Here is a 21,822-nt window from a genome sequence, read left to right as displayed (position 1 = left end):
TGCTACACGTATGGACATGGTCTTATTGCTAGGCATACATGGTTACATTTTTGGAATCGTTATTCACTTACCTACCCATCCTAGGTTTCATCTTTGCAATGTGAGTCACCATTTGGTTGTTGCCATGGGCGTGGTCTTGTTGCTAGGCATATTTGCATACATTTAAAAAAAATCTTGGTAATTGCAGAATAACACCTCCAGAAACATTCCCACCAGGTTTCAGCCCCGTTCACCATGTAGTTGTGAAGATTTCAGTTTTTGCTCAAAATTGCAATTTCCAGACCTAATATATATCGCCAATGGAATCATCATGTTGTGAATGCACCTTCATCTACACATATATAGATGCATCCCCAGTAAATTTCAGCCTAATCTGCTTAGTACTTTTGGAATTGTAGAATTTTGACTAAAAAAACCCACATTTGTAACCTAATTTGCATATCACTGAAGGGACCATCCTGAACAATTCTGAATCTAAACACCCCCAAGAATGCTCCCAACAAATTTCAGCCCCATCTGCTCAGTAGTTTTGGAATTATAGAAAAGGGCACATTCTTAGCCCTAATTTGCATATCGCTAATTCGATCATAATGTCATAAACAATTCTTAATGTCAACACCACTAAGAATGTTCCCACCAAATTTCAGACCGATCTGCTCAGTATTTTTTTAGTTAAAGATTTTTGACTAAAAATCTAATTTTTTTTACCCAAAACACACAACTCTGATCTGATCATTTTCATTTGAACATTTCCCAACTAAACTCCGAAAGTAATGTCCCCACCAAATACCAAGGCAATCAGTTGTGTGGTTTTTGAGTTTAAGTCATCCACACACACACACACACACACACACACACACACACACACACACACACACACACACACACACACACACGTCTACATCTATAGAAATATTCTTCCCAGTGGTTTTTCACTTTTAAATTTCCTTTAAGTCAACCAGATAGGCAGACAGACAAACAGACAGATGGACAAGACTCTTTATCATGTCTGTAGCATGAATGAACCGGTTGTTTACATACATACAAACACACACATCCACACAGACAGACAGACAGACAGACAGACAGACAGACAGACAGACATTTCACCATGGCTATAGCACTATCAAACCTCAGTTGTGCTGAAAAGTCATGCTACCTTAGTAACTCTTGTCAATGCACGTGTACGAATTTTAGTCGAGATTGGTATTGCTATCTCACAATGCTCTCCAAGCCAAGGCAGATCCAGGAGGCAGATGCACTTGAAATTGAAGAGAGATCACCTTGGAACACACACACACACACACACACACACACACACACACACACACACATTAATAACTGAACAAAACTAAACAATGTGAAGGATGAAGGTTTATTTGTTTCATTATTCATAGGGAAAACTCAAATGTTTTACTTGTTAAAAGTGCTTTTCTTAAAACGTTCCTTCGATTCTTCTTTGCTAGAATCCTTGGTTATCTGAATGTTACCATAACAAATGTGTAACACTTACATTTTTGATATTGTACAAAAACATTTCTAGTGTGTATCAGTTGCAAAGTGTTGGCTGAAGAAATGGACTCAATCTCCCATTCAGTATTTATTTATTTTTTTTTTAAAAAGGGACTCCACACATCATATCTATGTTATCATGTGTGGCAATTTTGTGAATATAGTACATATCAGGTGATCTTGCTTAGTCTTTAAATTGGAACAAGCATAGTCACCAAGTATGCTATAGAAAATATATTACAAGGGACAAAAACTAAAGCCAGGGTTACATTAATGAAAGCACATTGAGTTCTTTCCTCAGTCAGATTCAAAAAAGGTGTCGCAGAAGATGGCCAGCTGCCCACACTGCAGCTTAACAAACTCAAGACTACAGCTGGGATTATATATGACCAGCTGCCCAACTGCAACACTAAGTGTCCATTACTTTATGTTCACAACAAGAATTCTATGGGTTACAACGTGTTTCTGCATTCCCTATAGTGACAATATAGTGTAGTAAGGGTGTAGCAAGTTGAACACAGCAACTGATATTTATAAACAGCTTCTACATAAAATACACAGTGCAATGATGTCAAATTTGTACTGCAGCATACACATTGGTACCTATACAGTAAAGGTAAGAGCAAACATAAACCACTGTCTTGTTTGTTCCCACATGCATACTAAATTAGTAAAATTCTGCAAATACTGTCATTTCCTAACTCATCAAAATTGTTTCCCATCACCATCCGTAATATTTCCTTTCACTTGTACATACCTCAACATATTTATTGTGAAGGTTAATATGCAAAACTAAATTAAGTGAGAGCATAAGATATATAATATGCTATTGCACTACTGAAGCTACATAGCAGTCCTTCTGGCTTGGCTAAATTTTGCAGTCTATTTGCTCAACTATTATTTAAACTGTAACATAATAACTAACTGCCTCAATATTCAATGGTAGATCACGAGATACCCCAAATGTAGTTGTCATGCAGATGCATTCTTCCTGCTTAGAAGAAAATATTTGGTTGAAATTAAAATAATACCCTAAAGGCGAATTTGCTTTGCTTATAAAGATGCCATATGTCTTTACTAAGGGGCATAAGCCGAGTATATATGTTTTTCGGGAATAAGCTTTACCGCATATTTAATTGTATTTGTAGTATTTCACCCTAATAAAATAAACATTATATACTCAGTTTGGGCTACTTCAATTTGTCTACAGTCTTGCATGCGGCCTACTTATATTTATATTTATATACATGTGTACTATGGTGTGTGTGTGTGTGTGTGTGTGTGTGTGTGTGTGTGTGTGTGTGTGTGTGTGTGTGTGTGTGTGTGTGTGTGTGCAACTTCCATGTTTGATATCCGATAGTTCACCGCTTTTTGAAATACTACAACACTATCTATACCAGCATATATAACATTTGTTAATCAAACATCTATACAATAATATGTAAATACGTTAATAGAAAATTATCATATCAAGACATTCGCTATTACACTTCATGGCTAATCGTCCCTTACTGTTTTATACATCAAGAAAAAATAAAATATGTAAAAAAGGACTGACATTATTGTTTTTGTAATTTCATATTTTATAGTAGTGTTACAACACAAACGGGGTTGCTTTGGTGTTTCAGTCATGGGCCACAGTATTTTTTACAAACAAACTCAGACAACTTCAAATGTAAAATGGAGGTGCTATGCACAGCAGGGGGGGGGGGGGAGAGAAGCAGACAGGTAATCAAAAGAAAGGTAAATAATTGAAGTCATTAAATTCATCAAGTGTATGTAATCACTGCAGCAGAAGCTGCACTGTAAAAGAATAGCAATGCTTATCACTTTTCAATGTGATTAGGCAAAAGACTCATGTGCATGTTTCTGTTATTTTTAATCTCCAGTTGAAACTCGCCAAAGCAACCCTGTTTGTCCTGTAAGTGTGAAAATACAACTGACATCTTCAGCAAGAGTTGTGATGTCAGTAAAAAATAAATCATTTTTTAAGGTAATTTGTACAGATAATGAATAACAATTAATACAGAGATTAAAACACAATACAATAATAAAGGTCTATACACAAGACTTGATAGATAGCAAAATAAAGGTGACAGTTTTGGTACAAGAATTACAAAATTATATTTAGAGAGTTCATTTTCTAAATTCACTCTTCAAGTGACATGATTCATGCTTGTCTCTCAAGCTTAGACAGTTGCTATTTCTCTGTTGTGTGAGATACAGAAAATATATCAAAGATTGTGTGCACCATTCTGGGGGATTACAATTACACTTAATTAGGCTTCTTCTTTATGGTTCCCTTTTATAGTTATTGTATTTGTATCAAATTAAGCTACACTAGCTGTAACAGGAACGTTTTTGAAAACTGATTTTGTTACATATGATACTTATATACCCTGCAAGTATTGAATCACCTGTGGATAAATGTATTTCTGTAGCTGTGTGCATAGTATCTTGCAATTTATCCACTAAAATAGATTTCTCATCCAAAAATCAGCACCTCCAACCCCCCCCCCCCCCTCACACACACACACACACACAATATTAATGTAGTACTATACTACTTATAGATAAACTAGACCAAAAATTGACATGAATAATATATGATGATTGGTATTTTAACAATTTTCAGTAAAATATTGTTGGTTGTCTGATCAAAAAATTATAGCCCTGTTAGTGTTACAGCTAGTGCAATTTTAACAAAATGTTGATTTAAACATCATTTGTCTTGTGAGAAAATGAGACGTTCAAAAATGGTGACAATTTGAATCTTGATTTTTTGTGTTATTTATTTTTTCATTTGATTTTTGCATTTTCATTTTTTTTAAGGAAAGCCATAGAAATTGACATTACAGAAATATATCATGGGTCATCCCTTAAAGCAGTCAAAGTACATAGATCAGAGGTCAAATCCACACAGGTCATAGGTCAACATGAGGCCAAACTCTAGAAGCGCAATATCGCAATGTGTAATTCATTTTCCCCAGCTGTGCACACAATGCAAACATTTTAATTTCCAAACAATATTATAACCACAACACAACTACCAGGTATGAACACTAAAGTAGACATAAACTGAAATGAAGCAGCTGGTCCATACACATCAATTCAGAAATCTTGTCTATTCTGATATGGTTAATTAACATTAGTTTTGTTAACATTTGAAGTATGTTTTTGTTCACTGCTTTGATAACTATGTAAATACATTTTAAACCTAAACTCTCGGCATGTATGTGTTTTTTCTAGAAAGTGAAACAGAAATCTGCTGATTACAGCTTAATTAGATTTGTAATAAATACTGAATCCACTGAAAAATGGTATCCAGTGATTGTACATTTTTTTTTATTTGTGGCTTCAGTAATATTGTATATCTAATTTTGATATTACTATTTTTGATGTGTTTAAAATAAATGATACTTTTCAAATAACCCTTGTACAATGTACATGTATAAATGTTATACAAAATTGTTAACAAATTGAAAAAGAATAAGAAATCGGTGATTTTCAATGGGTTATTTTGTTGTCTGATTAAGATTTGAAAATAAAAATGTTTGCATTACAGATAACCCCCTGTCTGTCATCTATAGACTGGGATATCATTATATGTTTTAGAAATATTATTTACAATACAGTTGAGTTCATGTAGCCTTGTGTGAGATGCTATCGAAGCTTCCTTGTACACTTCTCCGGTTTGCAGCATTATCTGTTGGTATGTTTACATCATTCCAGTCACTCACTCCGTCTACAAGAAACCAAGGTGATATAGTTGTCAAAATGAATAAATTGTGATAGGTGCATGTCTTGTCTTAAAGCAAAATGCCTGATAAACTTACGTATCTGCTAACTTTGACATGGGGTTTTCATGGGGTTTGTTTATAATAGGTTGTGGACACACCCCATTGTTTCTCACATGAAACATTGTAGGTACATGTGTAAAAGGTCATATTCTGGTATCATACTTATTACCCCAAAAATAACTCTTCAACATTACAAATAGCAAAGTTAAATATACTTTGAAAAATCACAGGTAACAGATGTCACAAAACAGCTACATGTATGCTAATTTTGGCTGACCCCCAAGGAACTATAATTAACAATACATATCTTCGATATTAAATAACGTGAAATTGAATGGGTATACAGCTCTCTCCCAAGTCCCCCCCCCCCATAAAACTGTCTTAGCAGAAATAAAGCATAATTAGTTAAGTATAGCATACATTATGCCATACACAAGCCAAATAATTGCCTTTGAAATTACAATATGGATTATATACCTTGATCATTCTACATCACTGCAGGTTCTGCAGTGCTTAATGTGTTGAAACATTCCAAATTGCAATTATATTTCTCAATCTCACATAAATTATAAGTATAATAATATTATTATCCAATATTCTCCTTCATTCTGTTGTAAAATACTCATGACCAGACAGTTTTTAAGTCTTTCAACTTATAATAACAAGGCCCTTTAGGTCACTGTATTTTTCCCTTGGCTGAATGAAGAAATATAATGAGGCATAATATAGCTAATCAAACTATACTGTATCAATACTTATTCTTCAAAAAGATTTTCCTGTAATGATCATATGAAACAGTATCCTGTCTCTCCTGATGTTATATTCTATAGTCCATTTGGTTGCCTATGTATGTCATTTATTATTTTCTAGTAAGAGTACATACATAAGATTTTTTACATGGCATTAATGAATTATTCAGTGTTTGATTAATCCTAACGAGATTAAATTCATCACAACTGAAGACTACTTCTCTGTGGATCACCATCATTATAATCAAAATTACATGTACCTGTTTAAGATGTTACACCCCTAGTACTTAAAGTCATAAAATAGGTATATAATGTAATACATATCTAAATTGGTATCATTCTAGATGTAGGGCTTATTATTGTTTAAAATGTTTCTGTTATAATAATTTCAAGTCAAGAGGAGATTGGGAATTTGGTTCATCATTAGGTTAAATGGTAAATTTGCCATGATTACTTATTATGCAGACTACGTGTACTATCACCACTATAAAAATTCCTTTTAATATATGCTGAATTAAAACAAAGCACTTGACAGTTTATGATAACTATGAATACCAATTACCTTTCTTAAACTACAAATCTCACAGATTTATTGGGTTATACACAGAACAAAATAGGATGAACAGCCACCATTTTATGTCTCATCTGATGATTCAGAAGTAACTCTACATACCTGTAGGCCTAGCAGTACAATTACTACTGTTAGGATTGGCAGGTAATACATCTTCTGGTACCCACACTAGCATTAGATTCTGAATGCCCTCAGGACTATCATCTTGAAATCCTTCTTCTAAGTCAACTGCTGATACTGATCGTGGTCGAGCAATATCTAAGTTTGATGATGATATACTTTCTTCATGATCCACAGCCGCAGTATGGTCGTCATTTCCGAGACTCTCCTCCTCCGTTTCATTGCCATTATTTGATCCTGTAGTTGCTGTTTCTACCTCCACAATTAAACTAACGCGTCTCTCTTGAATCTAAAATTAAAAAGATTCGTACAACATTCTAATATGGTATTCTTTGAAATCTCAGATACTTCTAACAACTGTTTTTATATATGTTGCACATGCATGGCAGTCTCCTTTCTATGGGTATACGTTGATGATTAAGCTCTGCATTTAATAAAATATTACACAACAAAGGCTGTTTCACTATGACAATAATTTATGGTTTGATTCAAACATTGGAAATTGCTATCATACATCATTCTAAATATGATACCAAGCTAGTGAGCAGATCCAGGGAACTTTGATTATGATAGATGAGTAGACCTGTCCGTTTTTGATGATGCTTTCAATGTAGAAAGAACTATGTATCAATGGTTTATTTGTTTTTCAAAGGCAAAGTGATAAAATCAAGTCAATCAAACACCTTTAAAATTATAAGCTTTTCAATACACTACATGAGCAGAATATGTTGTGATGATACAAAACTCAACATGTAAATTTAAATTTTTAAAAAATATGGGAAATGTTGTTACTTACATCATGTCCTAATGCTTTCAAAATATTTAGTTTACACATTGGACATGTTCTATGTTCTATCAACCACTGGTCAACACAACCTTTATGGAAATAGTGTCTGCAATAAAAAAACATCATTATCATATTTGATGAAGTGAAGGAATCATCTCCATCAGTACTGTTGATGTCTTCCTCCTAATTTGATAAGTCATCATTATCTCCTTTTAAGTTACTATCATCCTCATCATTATCATATTTGATGAAGTGAAGGAATCATCTCCATCAGTACTGTTGATGTCTTCCTCCTCCTAATTTGATAAGTCATCATTATCTCCTTTTAAGTTACTATCATCCTCATCATGATCTTAATTAAATCACACTAATTATTGTCATCGTCATTGTCATCATCTTTGCTCTAGTCAGTCATCGTCATCATAAACTTGTAACAATCATCATCATCATCATCACAACAGTGCATAATCCACTCCTTCCTTTAATTCTGAGCACCATTTCGCATTGTCATGCATAAGCTTTCCATCTGACTATTAAACTTACTTGCAAGGCAATTTCCTGATGACATCGCCAGCTTTATAAAGTTCAATACAAACTGCACAGCATTCCATGTCACTTTGAATTTCCTGTATGAAATGAATAAAAACATAAACTGTAAATTGTGAGCTTTAAGAAACATATCATTTATAAATAGCTACAGCTTAAGAAAATAGTGTAAAATCCCTTAACTGTAAACCCAACTATACATTTTATCATTAAAAAGACAGCCAACACATATTCTGTAAGTTGCTTTTTACATCAATGATGTTTGATATGACAGTGTTTCCGTTAACACATCTTACGCATATTCTGCCTTTCAATCCTGTTATACCTTGAAAGCCTTTCACTTCTATTTACAAATTTTGGCCACTCATCATTAGTACATTTTTAAAAACAATAAATCATGGTTGCTTACAGGATCTGAATCCTTTAGAGTCCTCTGTGGTAGTTTTGCAATAGCCTTCTTAGCAGCACGTCCCAAACGTTTCTGTAACACACAAAACAGTACTTATCATTACAAAAAGATATACTATTAAATACAGCCTGCTGAACAACAGACAAATTTACATCAAATATATTATTATCAATGTACATGGTACATTACATTTTTTTTTTAATTGAGCAACTAAAGAAATGAAGAACATAGTGCATATGTTTAGTGAAGGCTTATTAATGCAATTGTAATAGTATATTATACATTGTACTTATTTGGAATCTAAACTTCTATTTTTAGGAAACTACAATAATTAGACACATCCATTTTTTCTGAACACTGAAATTTCTCTATGAGTAGTTATAGTATATCGATAAATGTGCACAAATTTTCAGCTAGTTCTGAATGACTATTTTTATAAACTAATTACCAGACTCAGGTACACTGTGTTCATTATGTACAAGAAGGCATTTTAGTTGTTACTTATTTTTACATTTTTGATTTCCAGCGAAATAAGCAAAAAAATGTCTTCAGCAAAAAATTTTCCAGGTTATCATTTATGTACTGTAGGATGTGAAGCATATTTACCCTACTTCTACAGCCACTTACATCTACATTTGCACGTGTTAATATTGAGTTCTACTGGGCCATAAAGGCAGTATAATGACAAAGATTCAATATTAGAAATGTCACAGCAAGTGAACTCAGGAACACACAGAGTATATGATTTAAACTCAAGTACTCTTCAACAGCAGCATGGTTTCCCACACTAATGAGTTTTCTAAGTATCACATGGTACACTGTACAGTTCACTAGTGAGTACAGGATCACATTCTTGAATATGTAGACAATATTTTCTACTAAGGTTTCTTGACTCTTTCCTGTTCAATGGTTAGAATTTCGCAAACAAGCTGAATGAAGAAGAAATGAGAATTTTAAGTTCTCTAATTTATAGTCGCGAGACTTCTTGTAATATTGTATAAAATATGCTTGAGTTCATCCAATTTCTATACGATTCGATAAACTTAATTTATAGAGCATGCAAGAAAATATATGAGTTTTATCAGATTTCTCTTTCTGTGTTTTATGGCAGTTAGAATATACCTTTTTGGTTTTGCTACATCAAATTTGTACATGTTCTTTTTTGATTGATTGAACAGACACTGACTTTAGTCGAACCATAGACAGTGGCGGGGGAGACTGTCTATGGTCGAACATGTAATTTAGTTAATCCTGATGTAACACTACCCTTTCTCTATAGTTACAAGGTTTTCAATTTCATCAGTTCACAACAGATGCTTTGAGATGAACTCAGTCTTACTAAACACCTACAGTAATTTGTGAGAGAATATTTTTATACTGAAATCCCATGGATGTAAGATAATAAGTGACCAAGAAGATTTATTCGAGTGTCCCTACGAAATACAAGTATCAGATATCAGCTAACATACTCATTGCTTCTGTAGCGAGGCTGCCAAGAAGGGAATCACACAAAACCATGGCAACAGTTCTGACCTAACTTGTAAAGGCATTTCAACTTCCCAATAAGGGTACTTGAAACAGACTGTTGTTATTACAATGACATTCCCCCCTCTTGTGACAAAATCCTGGGGAGAACACTGAATGTACAACACTGATAACCATATATGCAAGAACTGGTTTGATTTGTTTTACTTTAAACCTGCAGAAATGCTGGTTTCATTCATTAGCACAGTGCACCAGTTCTGTGATACATGGCATTCACAACCGACCCCTTACCCCAAAAGGAACAACTAAACCTCTTATGTACTCTATCAACTGGTACACCCACAATGCACATCTCCCACCCTATCCCCACACCTCACCATATTTTAAATGGCCAATTATCAAGGAACCAGGTATTTTGTGATTTGGGGGAGCCACTATAATATATTTGTCCATAATAAGTTATAAATTATTAACAAAAGATATATTAATGAGGCAGTAACAGGAAAAATTATCCAATCCCAAGATATGCAAATAAAGCGACAGCTGCTCAGTCCCTGATGGGAGAACATACTCTGCAGAGAAAGCCAAATTAATTTCTCTCTGTATTAGAAAAGATGTGTAGAGTCAAAACAAAAACCATTCTTTTCCTTTAATTGGTTTTAAAGCCATCCATAATGAATATGACAGTTTCAGGTACACACAAAATATAGCTGTTGCTTTTATTTTTCAAACTCCATATGACATGTTGCTCCACATTTAGACTTTGTTATTGTTGCTGAAGAATGCATTACATGTAATTACTCATCAATCAAGCTCAGTATGTGATAAATGTTGTTGTGTTGTACAAAGTGTTCTTGCCAAAGATATGAAATTGTAAACAAAAATGGCAATGGAACACATAGTTATATTGTATTCATAGAAATATTTTCTCAATCTAGCAGCCTCTTTTGTGATTAGGTTAACAACTTATTGACAGGTCAGTGACAGGAAACCATATACTTGTAATTTGCAATGTCATTTTGGTTCATTTTAAATCAGTGATTACTTTGCAGTTACAAATACATCGTAGTTCACTCTTGAATATCACAACTGGTTCACCTTTTGAGTACATTTTGTATATATCAGTGGAGAGGAGTTGGCGCTTACATATCTCATACAAGGTCTATCCATCAGTTCAATTTTTTTGGTAAATTTGAAAAATTAGTAAAATGTAACACATCTCTCCTGCCCTCCAACACCCCTCATTAATCAACCGCCCTTGAACAACAACTAATAAGCAAAACCAGTTAATATTATTCTTTAGTAACAATACTTATTGGTATGATTATACATATGCTGCACACAAATTTATGATAGTGAAGTGGTAATCCTAGGCTGACGAAATCAAACTATAGACACAAAGAACTCACATACGAGAGCAATGTTGCAAGGTGGTGAACTGAACTTACCTGAGACTTGTCTCTTGCATGTGTGTACCGAAATCTTTGAATGTAGTAAAATACTAGCCAAGCTAAAGATATCACCATTAGCACAATAAAAGAGATGGACACAAAGAGAACTGAAGTCTTGCTGACTTGCACTCTTTGAATAGTGCGAGTACCAACACTTATTTCAATATACACTTTGGTGCCATTGTCAAGCAATGATGTGATAAGAAGACCATCTTCCAGGGATATAATTATTGCTGTCAAATCACCTGTATGGAATAAACAAAATGTAAATCAGTTTATGACCCTGAATATCAAATATGTAAATATCATACAGGTCAAAGGTCAAATGCCGTATGGTGTAACAGTTCTAAACATGGTAAGCACGCTGTATTTATTGACATGTCATCAGGCTTTTAACTGAATGGACCAATCACTGTAAATATTGATAAGTGACAAAAAAAATGTATTCCATGACCTCTCTTGTCTATTCCTTTGTCTTACTCTACTGTCAGTGTTGATCACCATTTAAAAATGTTAATTTTAATCACACTTATCTACATAAATAAAAAATCTGTTTCCTGGCTGAAACTAATACCTTGGTTATTGTTTTTTTAATTCACTGACCAGCAATTGTTATAATTTACCCATTTCTACTGTAACATTGAAAGGGGTTGATTCAAGGAACATACCAAAACTAAATTGTAATAATTTATAACCACAGTTTCAGAGGGGCTCTGTGAATGTACATATATCATCTCGGCTAGTGTCATTACTGATGAGAGATTATTCAAACCTCACATTCTGAGCATTTCTTCTCAAATTTCTCCTGGTTATTTAGCTAGACAAATGTCTTTCATAACAAGTCTACACTGAATATCGCCAAACACATCTGTGCACTTACTTAAGTAAAGGTCTTATGTTACATCTATATTTTGCACAAGATTTAGTGCCACAGGGTGTACAGTAAAAAAATTAATCTTTTATTAAAAGATTCCACAATAAGCAAAACTGAACCATGGTGATACAATGCTGAGTGAATGCAATATCCTGTCTCTGCAAATTATGTCAATGTTTACCCTACACATCCAATTACTGAAGGTTTTTTTCATCGAAAGTATCAAAATTACAGAAATACTTCCTGATCCATATTTTTGGTAAAAACTTAAAACTGTGACCGCAATTGCCCGAACACAAGACTCCAGCGAAGTTGTTGAATGGGGCGGGGCAGGGTGAGGGGGGGGGGGGGGAGCTACATAAATATGAAATATAATACTAGTGGTATCTAGTATACCATAGTCAACATCAAGAACAACTGAACAGCTGTAACGGTTCCATTTGGCAATTTGTAATATCAACAAATGGTGTCAAGATCATTAGGTTTCAGTCCCCTTGACATTCATAGGAGTTATCTAGTCAATATTGAAAATGTGCAGAGATTACAAACTTGTGTCATGGATTCTGTGTTTATTTACTGGGGAGTATTTGGATGAAGAACATTAAGTTCCTTATCACTTGTGCACTGGCTAGCCCATTTTTACATGTTTTACAACATATTAAGGTATGTTGCAGTTGAAGAAGACAAGTAATGTTAATCAAGGTTAGGGATGTTAGGAGTCAACGTCTTGGCACACCGGACCACATTATGTTGCTTACTCAGACTGTACTGATTCACATGTGGTGGAAATGCCTCCTTGTCGATATTAATGAAATACCACGATATCATATATTCTACTGTATTCATGAGTGGTCATCTATTTTTTTTTATTTTCTATTTAAGCATTTATTGGCCTTAGAATTTACATTTATATGTTTATATGTATAATTTTGTGTCAAATAAGGATTTAGTGATCATATCATAATTGTGTCACCACGGCAGCATGTAAAATGGATGTCAAGTCAAATGATATTATGATTGATTGCAGTTCATCAACATTGTTCACACTCAGTTGCTAGGTGATTATGGGATATATGACAGTTATAATGAGCACTATTAAAGCTGATCTAGTTCAAATTCATTGTATCACAGCTGTTGAAGACTTGTCAATTTCCACTTGATGTTTGGATGCGTACCATCAAGTACATGTATATTTAAAGTGGCCATATGGATGAGAATTTGGTATTTATTTTGGATTTTTATTTGATAAAACAGCTTCACCATGTTTTTGTACTTGAAATTTTTTTTTCAAAAGAACATATACCAAGTCCATGTTCATAACTCAATACATTGCAAAAAGATGCACGAAGTGTAAAATGTTTGTTATTGTACGTACAATAACAAACATTTTACACATTGTTTAATGTTTCAAGTTTCAAGTACAAAAACATGGTGGAGCTGTTTTATCAAATAAAAATCCAAAATAAATACCAAATTCTCATCCATATGGCCACTTTAACACCTGTCTGCATCAGTCTTTCCCAATAGCTACACTAGTATAAGTACATTGTCCATGCCTAATATACACTAGACACAGCCTTTCAAATTCAATGCACATAAATAACGTTCTTTCATTTTCCATTCGTCTGTATTTTCTCATCTGGCAACTCTTAATTAATCAAAATATTATGGTTTTTAATTACAATACATGTATGGCATCAAGTTCCTTATGATTAGGTTGTGGATAGCAAATGTTAATGCCACCTGAGATGATAACAGTGGATTGTATTACATGAACCAGGGTCACTTTAAACAGTGTATTGAACTGTGCGATGAGTAAACACATGTTGGTACATGTGCAGCTCTGCTCTGCCGAATTGTAGTTGACAATTAATAAAACTGAGACTCAGAGTGCACCTTGTTTGGAATGATATCAATTTTATCAAGTAGGACACTCACATGTGAAAACTACTCACTGCATCAAAGATGTTTTCAACTTGTTAACTATTGAGTACTGTACACTAGCTTTGTTGATGTATGTAACACTGATTCAGAAACTCTATTATCTCCGCAAACAGAACCTATTGTAAACCTGGAAATTAATCACCAAAAAAGACTTATTTCAGCTTATTTTTTTTTAAATGCAAAAATAAGTGCTAGTAGTGACTAAAATGCCTTCTAGTACATCTGCTAATTAGTGAAAATAAGTCTTTGAGAACTAGCTGAAGACTGTAAAATCACATAAATTTTCTGGTGGCAAAAATATCTTAGAGTATGATCAATACATATATGCCCAGGACCTATACTTGCCAGGAGACTGTAGATTTTGTACCAATATATATTACAGTGTATGTCTCAGCAAAGTAAAACCAAAACAGTTATCTCAAAAAGTTAATCAGTAACTTCCATGACCTAAACCTCTCCATTGCTTCAGGTGATTTGATTTAGGACATAAAAGCATTGTAAGTCTCTCTCAATAATGAGGATGGGCAGACTGATTATATAATACTCTATGGCAAATAATTTTCAAGGCTGTGGCATGTATTTTACCATCATCCACGGCATCTCCCAATGTAGATATTTCACATTTCATTGATAATGGAAATTTCCCCATGTCCTATATATTATAACTAGGTTACAAAGTGCAGTGCTTCAAGGCTGAGATTATGATAGCATATCTCAGAAAGCCAGGATGTATATATGTACGGCATTGCTCTCAATCTGCTGTTGTTTCATTCAGGCTACATGTACAAGGACAACGCGCTGTCTGGCTTATTATTGTTATGCATAATGTGAAAGTCACGAGGCACCTTCTCCTGTACACTCCCTGTTTACATGGGTACATGTACACAAAGAGTATGACCTATCAAAAGGAGCTTCTTTTAATTGCAGACTTAGGGGGCAATGGCTTTTATACAAAACATCTCTGCTGAATGCAAGTATGCATGTAATGCACCCATGAAATACATCACAATATGCTGAGGCAATCACTATAGTGACAGGGTGTATTTCATTGAACAAACCAAAACATTCTTGGATTCTATCCATGAACATACTCTGTGCTTGGCATGATAAAGATATAATATGTTAAATCATGTTTGTGTAACTCCAGCTATGGTACATTTTGTACATAGCACTAATTTTCAGCTGTTAACAAATGTATTCACTACAGAAAACTTGATCATTCTATCAAATGTACATTTTTTCTTAAAATTCTACTTGCACCCTACTTGTAAAACAAGTATAACCCAGACGCGGGAATTGAATGCCAGAAAGTCATTCAGCATTCAATACCACCAAATCAATGCCTTCCCCTGTTTACAACATTGAAATTTCAAAGGCCTAACATTATGGGCAAACCTATTACAAGTACTATATTGAAGAGGTGATATAGCTTTTATTTAGCAAATGTGTGGTGAACAAAGTGATTGATGGTGTTATTACATGTGTATATTGAACATAACTGCCAATGGACATGGCTGCCAAAACTGTTATGTAGTCATAAAAGTTATTTGTGAGAAAGGTATTAAATCTACCTGAAATTACTAATCAATGGACAAATGTATCCAATGGCAATTATATTACAATATATGTAACTTAACATGATGTAAGTACATTTTCTTATGCCTGGATGGTTGAGCTATCTATAGTGGTATACTTGCACTGCATACAAAACATGTCACTACATTTACATAAATAGATATATGTAAGTCAGATTGACTTTACCCATACATGTGTATGTAGATGTAGTGTGGCTTTTAACTTCCAGGTAATAAAATTTACTACCCATTTTTATACTTGCAACTTCAGATAGTCATTTCAGTCAATTTATTGCATGCATATCTTAATAACTGTTGCATTCACACTTTAAAAAATATAATTTCTTTACTGTCAACACTATGTAGTTTAGTACAAGGTACAGTGTAAACCTGGATATTTTTGTCACTAGAAACTTTTGCGATTTTATATTCTTAAAAGTAAATCTCAAACAGTAATTTTTACAAATTACAAAGCCCGGTAGGCTGTTTACGTACAAAGAGGCAACTCGCTAATTATTTTCATGTTTTTAATTTCCAGCAAAATAAGTGAAAATTACCCTTTAGTTAATACATGTATTTCCAGAATTACAGTATCTGTACATGTATGTACATGTATCCTTTAGGCTATATCTGTAGCTGCCAAACTATTCATATGTTTACACCACGTTTATTGTATATTCATGTCCAATTTTCTTCCAGCTTTCACTTGGAAAACCTTCAACTCCACACATACTTCCTTTAAACATTTCTGTCACTAAGGTAGGTAAACTAGAAATATCACAGTCCCATAACCTTACACTGGGCCACCATTTCTATTCTGTAACCTATATGCAAACAACGCATCTTAAAACTATTAAAAGAAAGCATCAAAAAAGTATACAAGTGACCCAAGGTTCAACAAACATCAACTTTACATGTCTTATTTTATACTTTTTTCATTTGCTGTTTTAAAAGTGGAAATTGATCAGAGTTTTTATTTTTATTTCTCACTAAAATCATACAAGGCCCTTAAAATACATAAATTTAGTAATTTACATACTGCAATTATATTTCTCAAGTGCTTCAACCGAGTTTTACATTTTATCACTTTGAATTGTAGACATATCAAAATGTCTCTGTTCAGGGCCACCATACCTCATAACCTTCGAAAAGACCAACTGCACTGTACAAAACAAATATCTAGACAGATGAAATAAATATGGTACTATAAATTCTGTTCAGTGATATGATTTTATGTATTAATTACTAAAAGCAAACTCTGAGACAGGTAACACCCATATGAGTGTTACTGTACTGTCATTGGTCTCACTGATCTAATAAAATATTAATTGTTTTTCTACTTTACAGCAAGTTGCAGTTTACTGTTCACTGGTTCTGTTTGATGATACAACCACACAGAAACCGATTAGCAACTGCACATTCTACACAGCAAGATACATGAAGCTTTATTTAGTCTAAATGAAATCATCCAATTAAACAAAATGCAACAAGATGTAGACATAACAGGTCCCAATGTTTTTGATGTCTGCATGGTGGTATGTTATAGTTCATTTCATTTTAAACAAAATGTGGCTAGAAACTATATACAATCTTGCCTTCTTCATGAAGATGTAGCATGTGCAGTTTCTTATATGGTTGTATCAAACACAGCCAGAGAACAGTAACCAGCAACTTGCTGTATCTTTCATATATAGTTCTTTCAAATGAGTGACCCTCTGATATTATTACCACACTCACATATTATTAACATCTAACCTTGAAATTCTTTCAGCATGTTAATTTATAACATGTACAGCAAAAAAAAAAAAAACATTCGGCTGTAGTTGAGTATTCAATAAATCCATGAATATTACATTAGTATCAATTAGGCAAATGTAATTATCAAAATATGCATCAGTTGATATCGCATTATCTTAAATAACTCAGCCCCTAGACACAGTTTGGCTACAGTAAATATTTCATTATTTGACTTTTAACATGTATGTACTGTTCAGTCTATCAAAATATATATGATGTTTTCATTTCTTGTTTACACATCAGGCTCCCAATCCTTATATATTTTTTCTGACAAAACAGAACTAACATATCTCTCTTTGACAAAACAGAATAACACATAATTTCTCTAATAAACAAACTAAGATGTTTAAAATTTGACTGTGATAAAGTTTCAACTAAAGATGACCTTTTGAGTCCATGTGAATGTACTGAATGTTTCTGAACAAAAATAGCAATTCACTCAGTTTCACATGAGTGATGAGTGGTAAAACTTTGGAAATTGGAAGAGTTTATGGAAGCCAATTTGGCAATCTAAGAAAACAGGATAAAACAAATTGACAGAGACACACATGATATATTATATCAGCAAGTTTAACAAGTTAGTATTTCCAGTAGCACCCACTTGGTTATTTCCTGGGGTTTACAAATGTTTCTGACCTTATCATGGTGTATATAACATGTACATTTATGGACGAATAATTCTACAAGGACTTCTGTGTGCATATATGACCAACAACAGTCTACACTGACACGTCATGCATGAGTAACATGCATGAATAACGTCTTCTTTTACTGCAATCACAAAAGCTCCCACCAAACTATCAGAAATTTTCCCTCTACCTAGCCAAGAGTCGTGTGGGGATTTTGACTAGCCTGTGGGGGGAGAGACTCCCACATACAATTATTTTTCCTAGAACATGTGACTCAATAAGTTCAGAACTTGTCAGCATAGTGTAGTGATAGGACAGTGAGTCATATCATGGTCCAAAAAGTACAACAAACAATGCAATATTTCATTTTATTCATCCCAAACAAATCACTCTTACACTCAGAACTTTAATGTTCGTACTGAAACGTAAGAAGTAGGGTAACAAAGAGTGGGGGAGACTCTTTTGAAAATTTAGTTTCCTGTATTATTGTGTTATAGAAAGCCTCTATACAGTCTACCTGTCTACCACCCAAAACAAAAACATTGCCAACATTGACTAACAATAGAAATGATGTCATACATAGGTCCAATGGTAGAAGGCAGGATGTCCATAAATATATCTACATTTACTACCAGCTTCTATGCCTTTTTCTCAGTAACTGCACCATTTATAAGCAATGTAGATAATCTGAAATAGTCAGCAAACTGAATGACCAAGATTACTTTTGTAAAGCAAGTATGACTACATTGTACATCTGAAGCCCAATCTATGTAACATTACAGCTTGATAGTGATACCTTTATCTAAGATGTATATTATTTTGTTGAACATGAACACAACTTAAAATCAACACCATGATAGAATCCATCCCAACCCTACCACCATCCCTTGCCCCCACCACCATCACCACCACCACCACCACATATTTTATCTGGGCTGCACACTTTAGCGAATGATGTAGTGCTACAATATAATATCACATTTGCCAAAGTGCATTAATCTCCGGCCTATCTCCCCATGTTTCCACAGGGTCAGACGTCTACAGAGGGGTGTTGACAGTGTGATAGTGTTTACAATAACTGTCTATGTAATGCTAAAATAACATATCGAACGGTTCTATTTGCATATTTTGTGGTTTCATGTTTATGCATGAAGTGCTTTTCAAATCGCACAATGGCATCGACTTAGTAATTCCGTAACAATTAACGCCTGCTAATAAACAAGGTTACAGCAGAAAGATCTAAGAGTTAAGTCACTCCCGTCCCATCGATTCTCTAAGTAATATATTCGTTTTAATGGCCCATTGTTATGATACCTTGGTAGTGTTAGTCGTCCATATTTTACGACTCAACTGTGTTTACATCTAAGTTAGCGATTAATTCTAGTGTTGCAGTTGTTACTCCCAACTGTGATCGTCGACATCGACTCAATCATCTACCTACCTTTATAAGTCATCGTTAATAGATCTTCGTTTTCTTGATTATTGTAAACAACAACTCCTGAAGCGTTGAAGGCTGATGCGTTACTCACTTTATCGCTAAAAGTACAATTCCCTCTGCTCGTGAGAGCAATCCAGGGAGTTAACGATTTTGCAAAATCGTTCTGAAGTTTTCCACAACCGTCTTTGGGCTTGGTGTGTATCACCCATCCCTTTACATGTCGGATGAGCCCTGTTCCATATCGACCCGATTCTTCTTTTTGAGACACTGTCTGTCCCGTGTATGGGTTTTTATAGGTGATATTAACCCATGCTGTAGTCCAAATTGCATTATCGTCGTCATACATCTGTCCACCGAAGGAGCCATCGGTCTCAAGCAAAAACACAACACAAAATAACACAGTGGACACTCCGCACAGGGTTTCGATCATTTTAAGTTGGTATACGACACTAGAGGCTAATCCGTAGAACTCTTGTACAGTACCGCCGTCTATATTCACTCCCCAAGGTTTGGATTGCAAATAAGACCCAAATTACCATCACTATGCGAAGAAATTACCCGTTTCCGTCAACGACTGTATCGCCGTCGCCTTCAAATTAACATGTCCAGCTTCCTCAGTTACATGGAAATCATGTGACCGGTTTCGGAAGCCGTAATTGGACGAGAGAGCCTTTTAAATTTGAAAGCGCCACCAACAACATTTGTGTAGATTTCATTCTTTTTTACAGGTGTCGTTGTATCGATCGTTTGTCACACAACTCATTCGTTCGGAGGAAATATACCCAAGCCTTTTTATGAAGCAGAAACTCTGACATCAGACTTTGAATAAATATGATAAGTTTCTTTTTATAGTAAAGGTCAGTTAACAGGTCAGAGCAATTCCTGATATCAAAATTATACTCAACGAACGCCATCCGATTCGACAATAAATTCATACCGATATTCTTTTAACTTGTTAAAGAGTGGTATACATGGAACAGCTCCATCCAGTACAGTGTTTGATTAATTCTTTGTTCAGATGCTCATTAGTTTTAAGTTCCTCCCAAGTACATTCAGTGTTTAGTATTTGTGTATGTGATAATCCGTCTTTGGATAATAATAATAATAATAATAATAATAATAATAATAATAATAATAATAATAATAATAATAATAATAATAATAATAATAATAATAATAATAATAATAATAATAATAATAATCTTTATTTATACTGGATAGTTCTTTAAGCATATAAACACTTGTCTCCCAAGAAGTCCAGTGAGGGCCATCCCTCATGGGTTCAGTGTTAATGCAGGAGGAAACCGGAGTACCCGGGGAAAACCTGCGTTGTTCGGTAGAGTCAAACTGAACGACACTCTTCTTACTTACAGCGTGGTAAATTTAATCGAACCCTGAATGGGGTTCGAACCCCGACCGCAGTGGTAAGAGGCAAGTGGTTTAACCACTCGGCCACCGACAACCCAATGTTTACAAACTTATACGGAAAGAAAGAAAGAAAGAAAGAAAGAAAGAAAGAAAGAAAGAAAGAAAGAAAGAAAGAAAGAAAGAAAGAAAGAAAGAAAGAAAGAAAGAAAGAAAGAAAGAAAGAAAGAAAGAAAGAAAGAAAGAGAAATTAGGATGGACATACATACAGACAGACAGACAGACAGACAGACAGACAGACAGACAGACAGACAGACAGACAGACAGACAGACAGACAGACAGACAGACAGATAGACAGATAGATAGATAGATAGATAGATAGATAGATAGATAGATAGATAGATAGATAGATAGATAGATAGATAGATAGATAGATAGATAGATAGACATTCTTCACCGGAAATGCAAATTATTGGTGTACATTATTCAAGTTCAATGATTTCGTCCAAGTTCACGCACGATCGTGCGGCGTGATGAAGCTGTGTGTCCGTCGATTGCGATTTCCTTCGTCCCAATTTCAACTCGTTCCATTTTTCAACTCTTCCCACTCTTCACGTAGGAAAGTAATTTACAGATAAATCTTTGCCATATGATCTACGTGTGTATGTATTTTAGTTATTAAAAAAAGTTACGATAACTTACGTCTTCAAAGACGTAAAAACCGTTTCAGTTAGGTTGAATTACATTATCCCTCCCTTGTTTTGGTAGGA

At 34.2% G+C, this 21,822-nt stretch overlaps 1 protein-coding gene across 1 annotated transcript; it reads right to left on the bottom strand.

Annotated features, from left to right (window-relative positions):
* Window positions 1-2,834: 2,834 nt before the first annotated feature.
* Window positions 2,835-20,289, bottom strand: LOC144438457 (RING finger protein 150-like). Its single transcript, XM_078127486.1, has 7 exons — window positions 19,690-20,289; window positions 11,428-11,675; window positions 8,495-8,566; window positions 8,083-8,165; window positions 7,549-7,645; window positions 6,735-7,041; window positions 2,835-5,257 (listed from the first exon to the last, which is right to left on the bottom strand). Exons 1-7 carry the CDS (start codon window positions 20,114-20,116, stop codon window positions 5,154-5,156), a joined length of 1,338 nt encoding a protein of 445 aa, XP_077983612.1. The 5' UTR covers window positions 20,117-20,289; the 3' UTR covers window positions 2,835-5,153.
* Window positions 20,290-21,822: the final 1,533 nt, after the last annotated feature.

The sequence above is a fragment of the Glandiceps talaboti genome, chromosome 8 (genome assembly GCF_964340395.1).
Source record: "Glandiceps talaboti chromosome 8, keGlaTala1.1, whole genome shotgun sequence".
Classification (NCBI taxonomy): Eukaryota; Metazoa; Hemichordata; class Enteropneusta; family Spengelidae; genus Glandiceps; species Glandiceps talaboti.
This window is presented reverse-complemented; position numbering and strand designations above follow the sequence as displayed.

Coding starts and splice junctions, on each gene's coding strand:
- LOC144438457 (XM_078127486.1), bottom strand. CDS start 20,116: ATGATCGAAACCCTGTGCGGAGTGTCCACTGTGTTATTTTGTGTTGTG. Junction 8,567..11,427: donor ATGCAAGAGACAAGTCTCAG/GTAAGTTCAGTT, acceptor TGTGTGTTACAG/AAACGTTTGGGACGTGCTGC. Junction 7,042..7,548: donor TGAAAGCATTAGGACATGAT/GTAAGTAACAAC, acceptor TTTTAATTTTAG/ATTCAAGAGAGACGCGTTAG.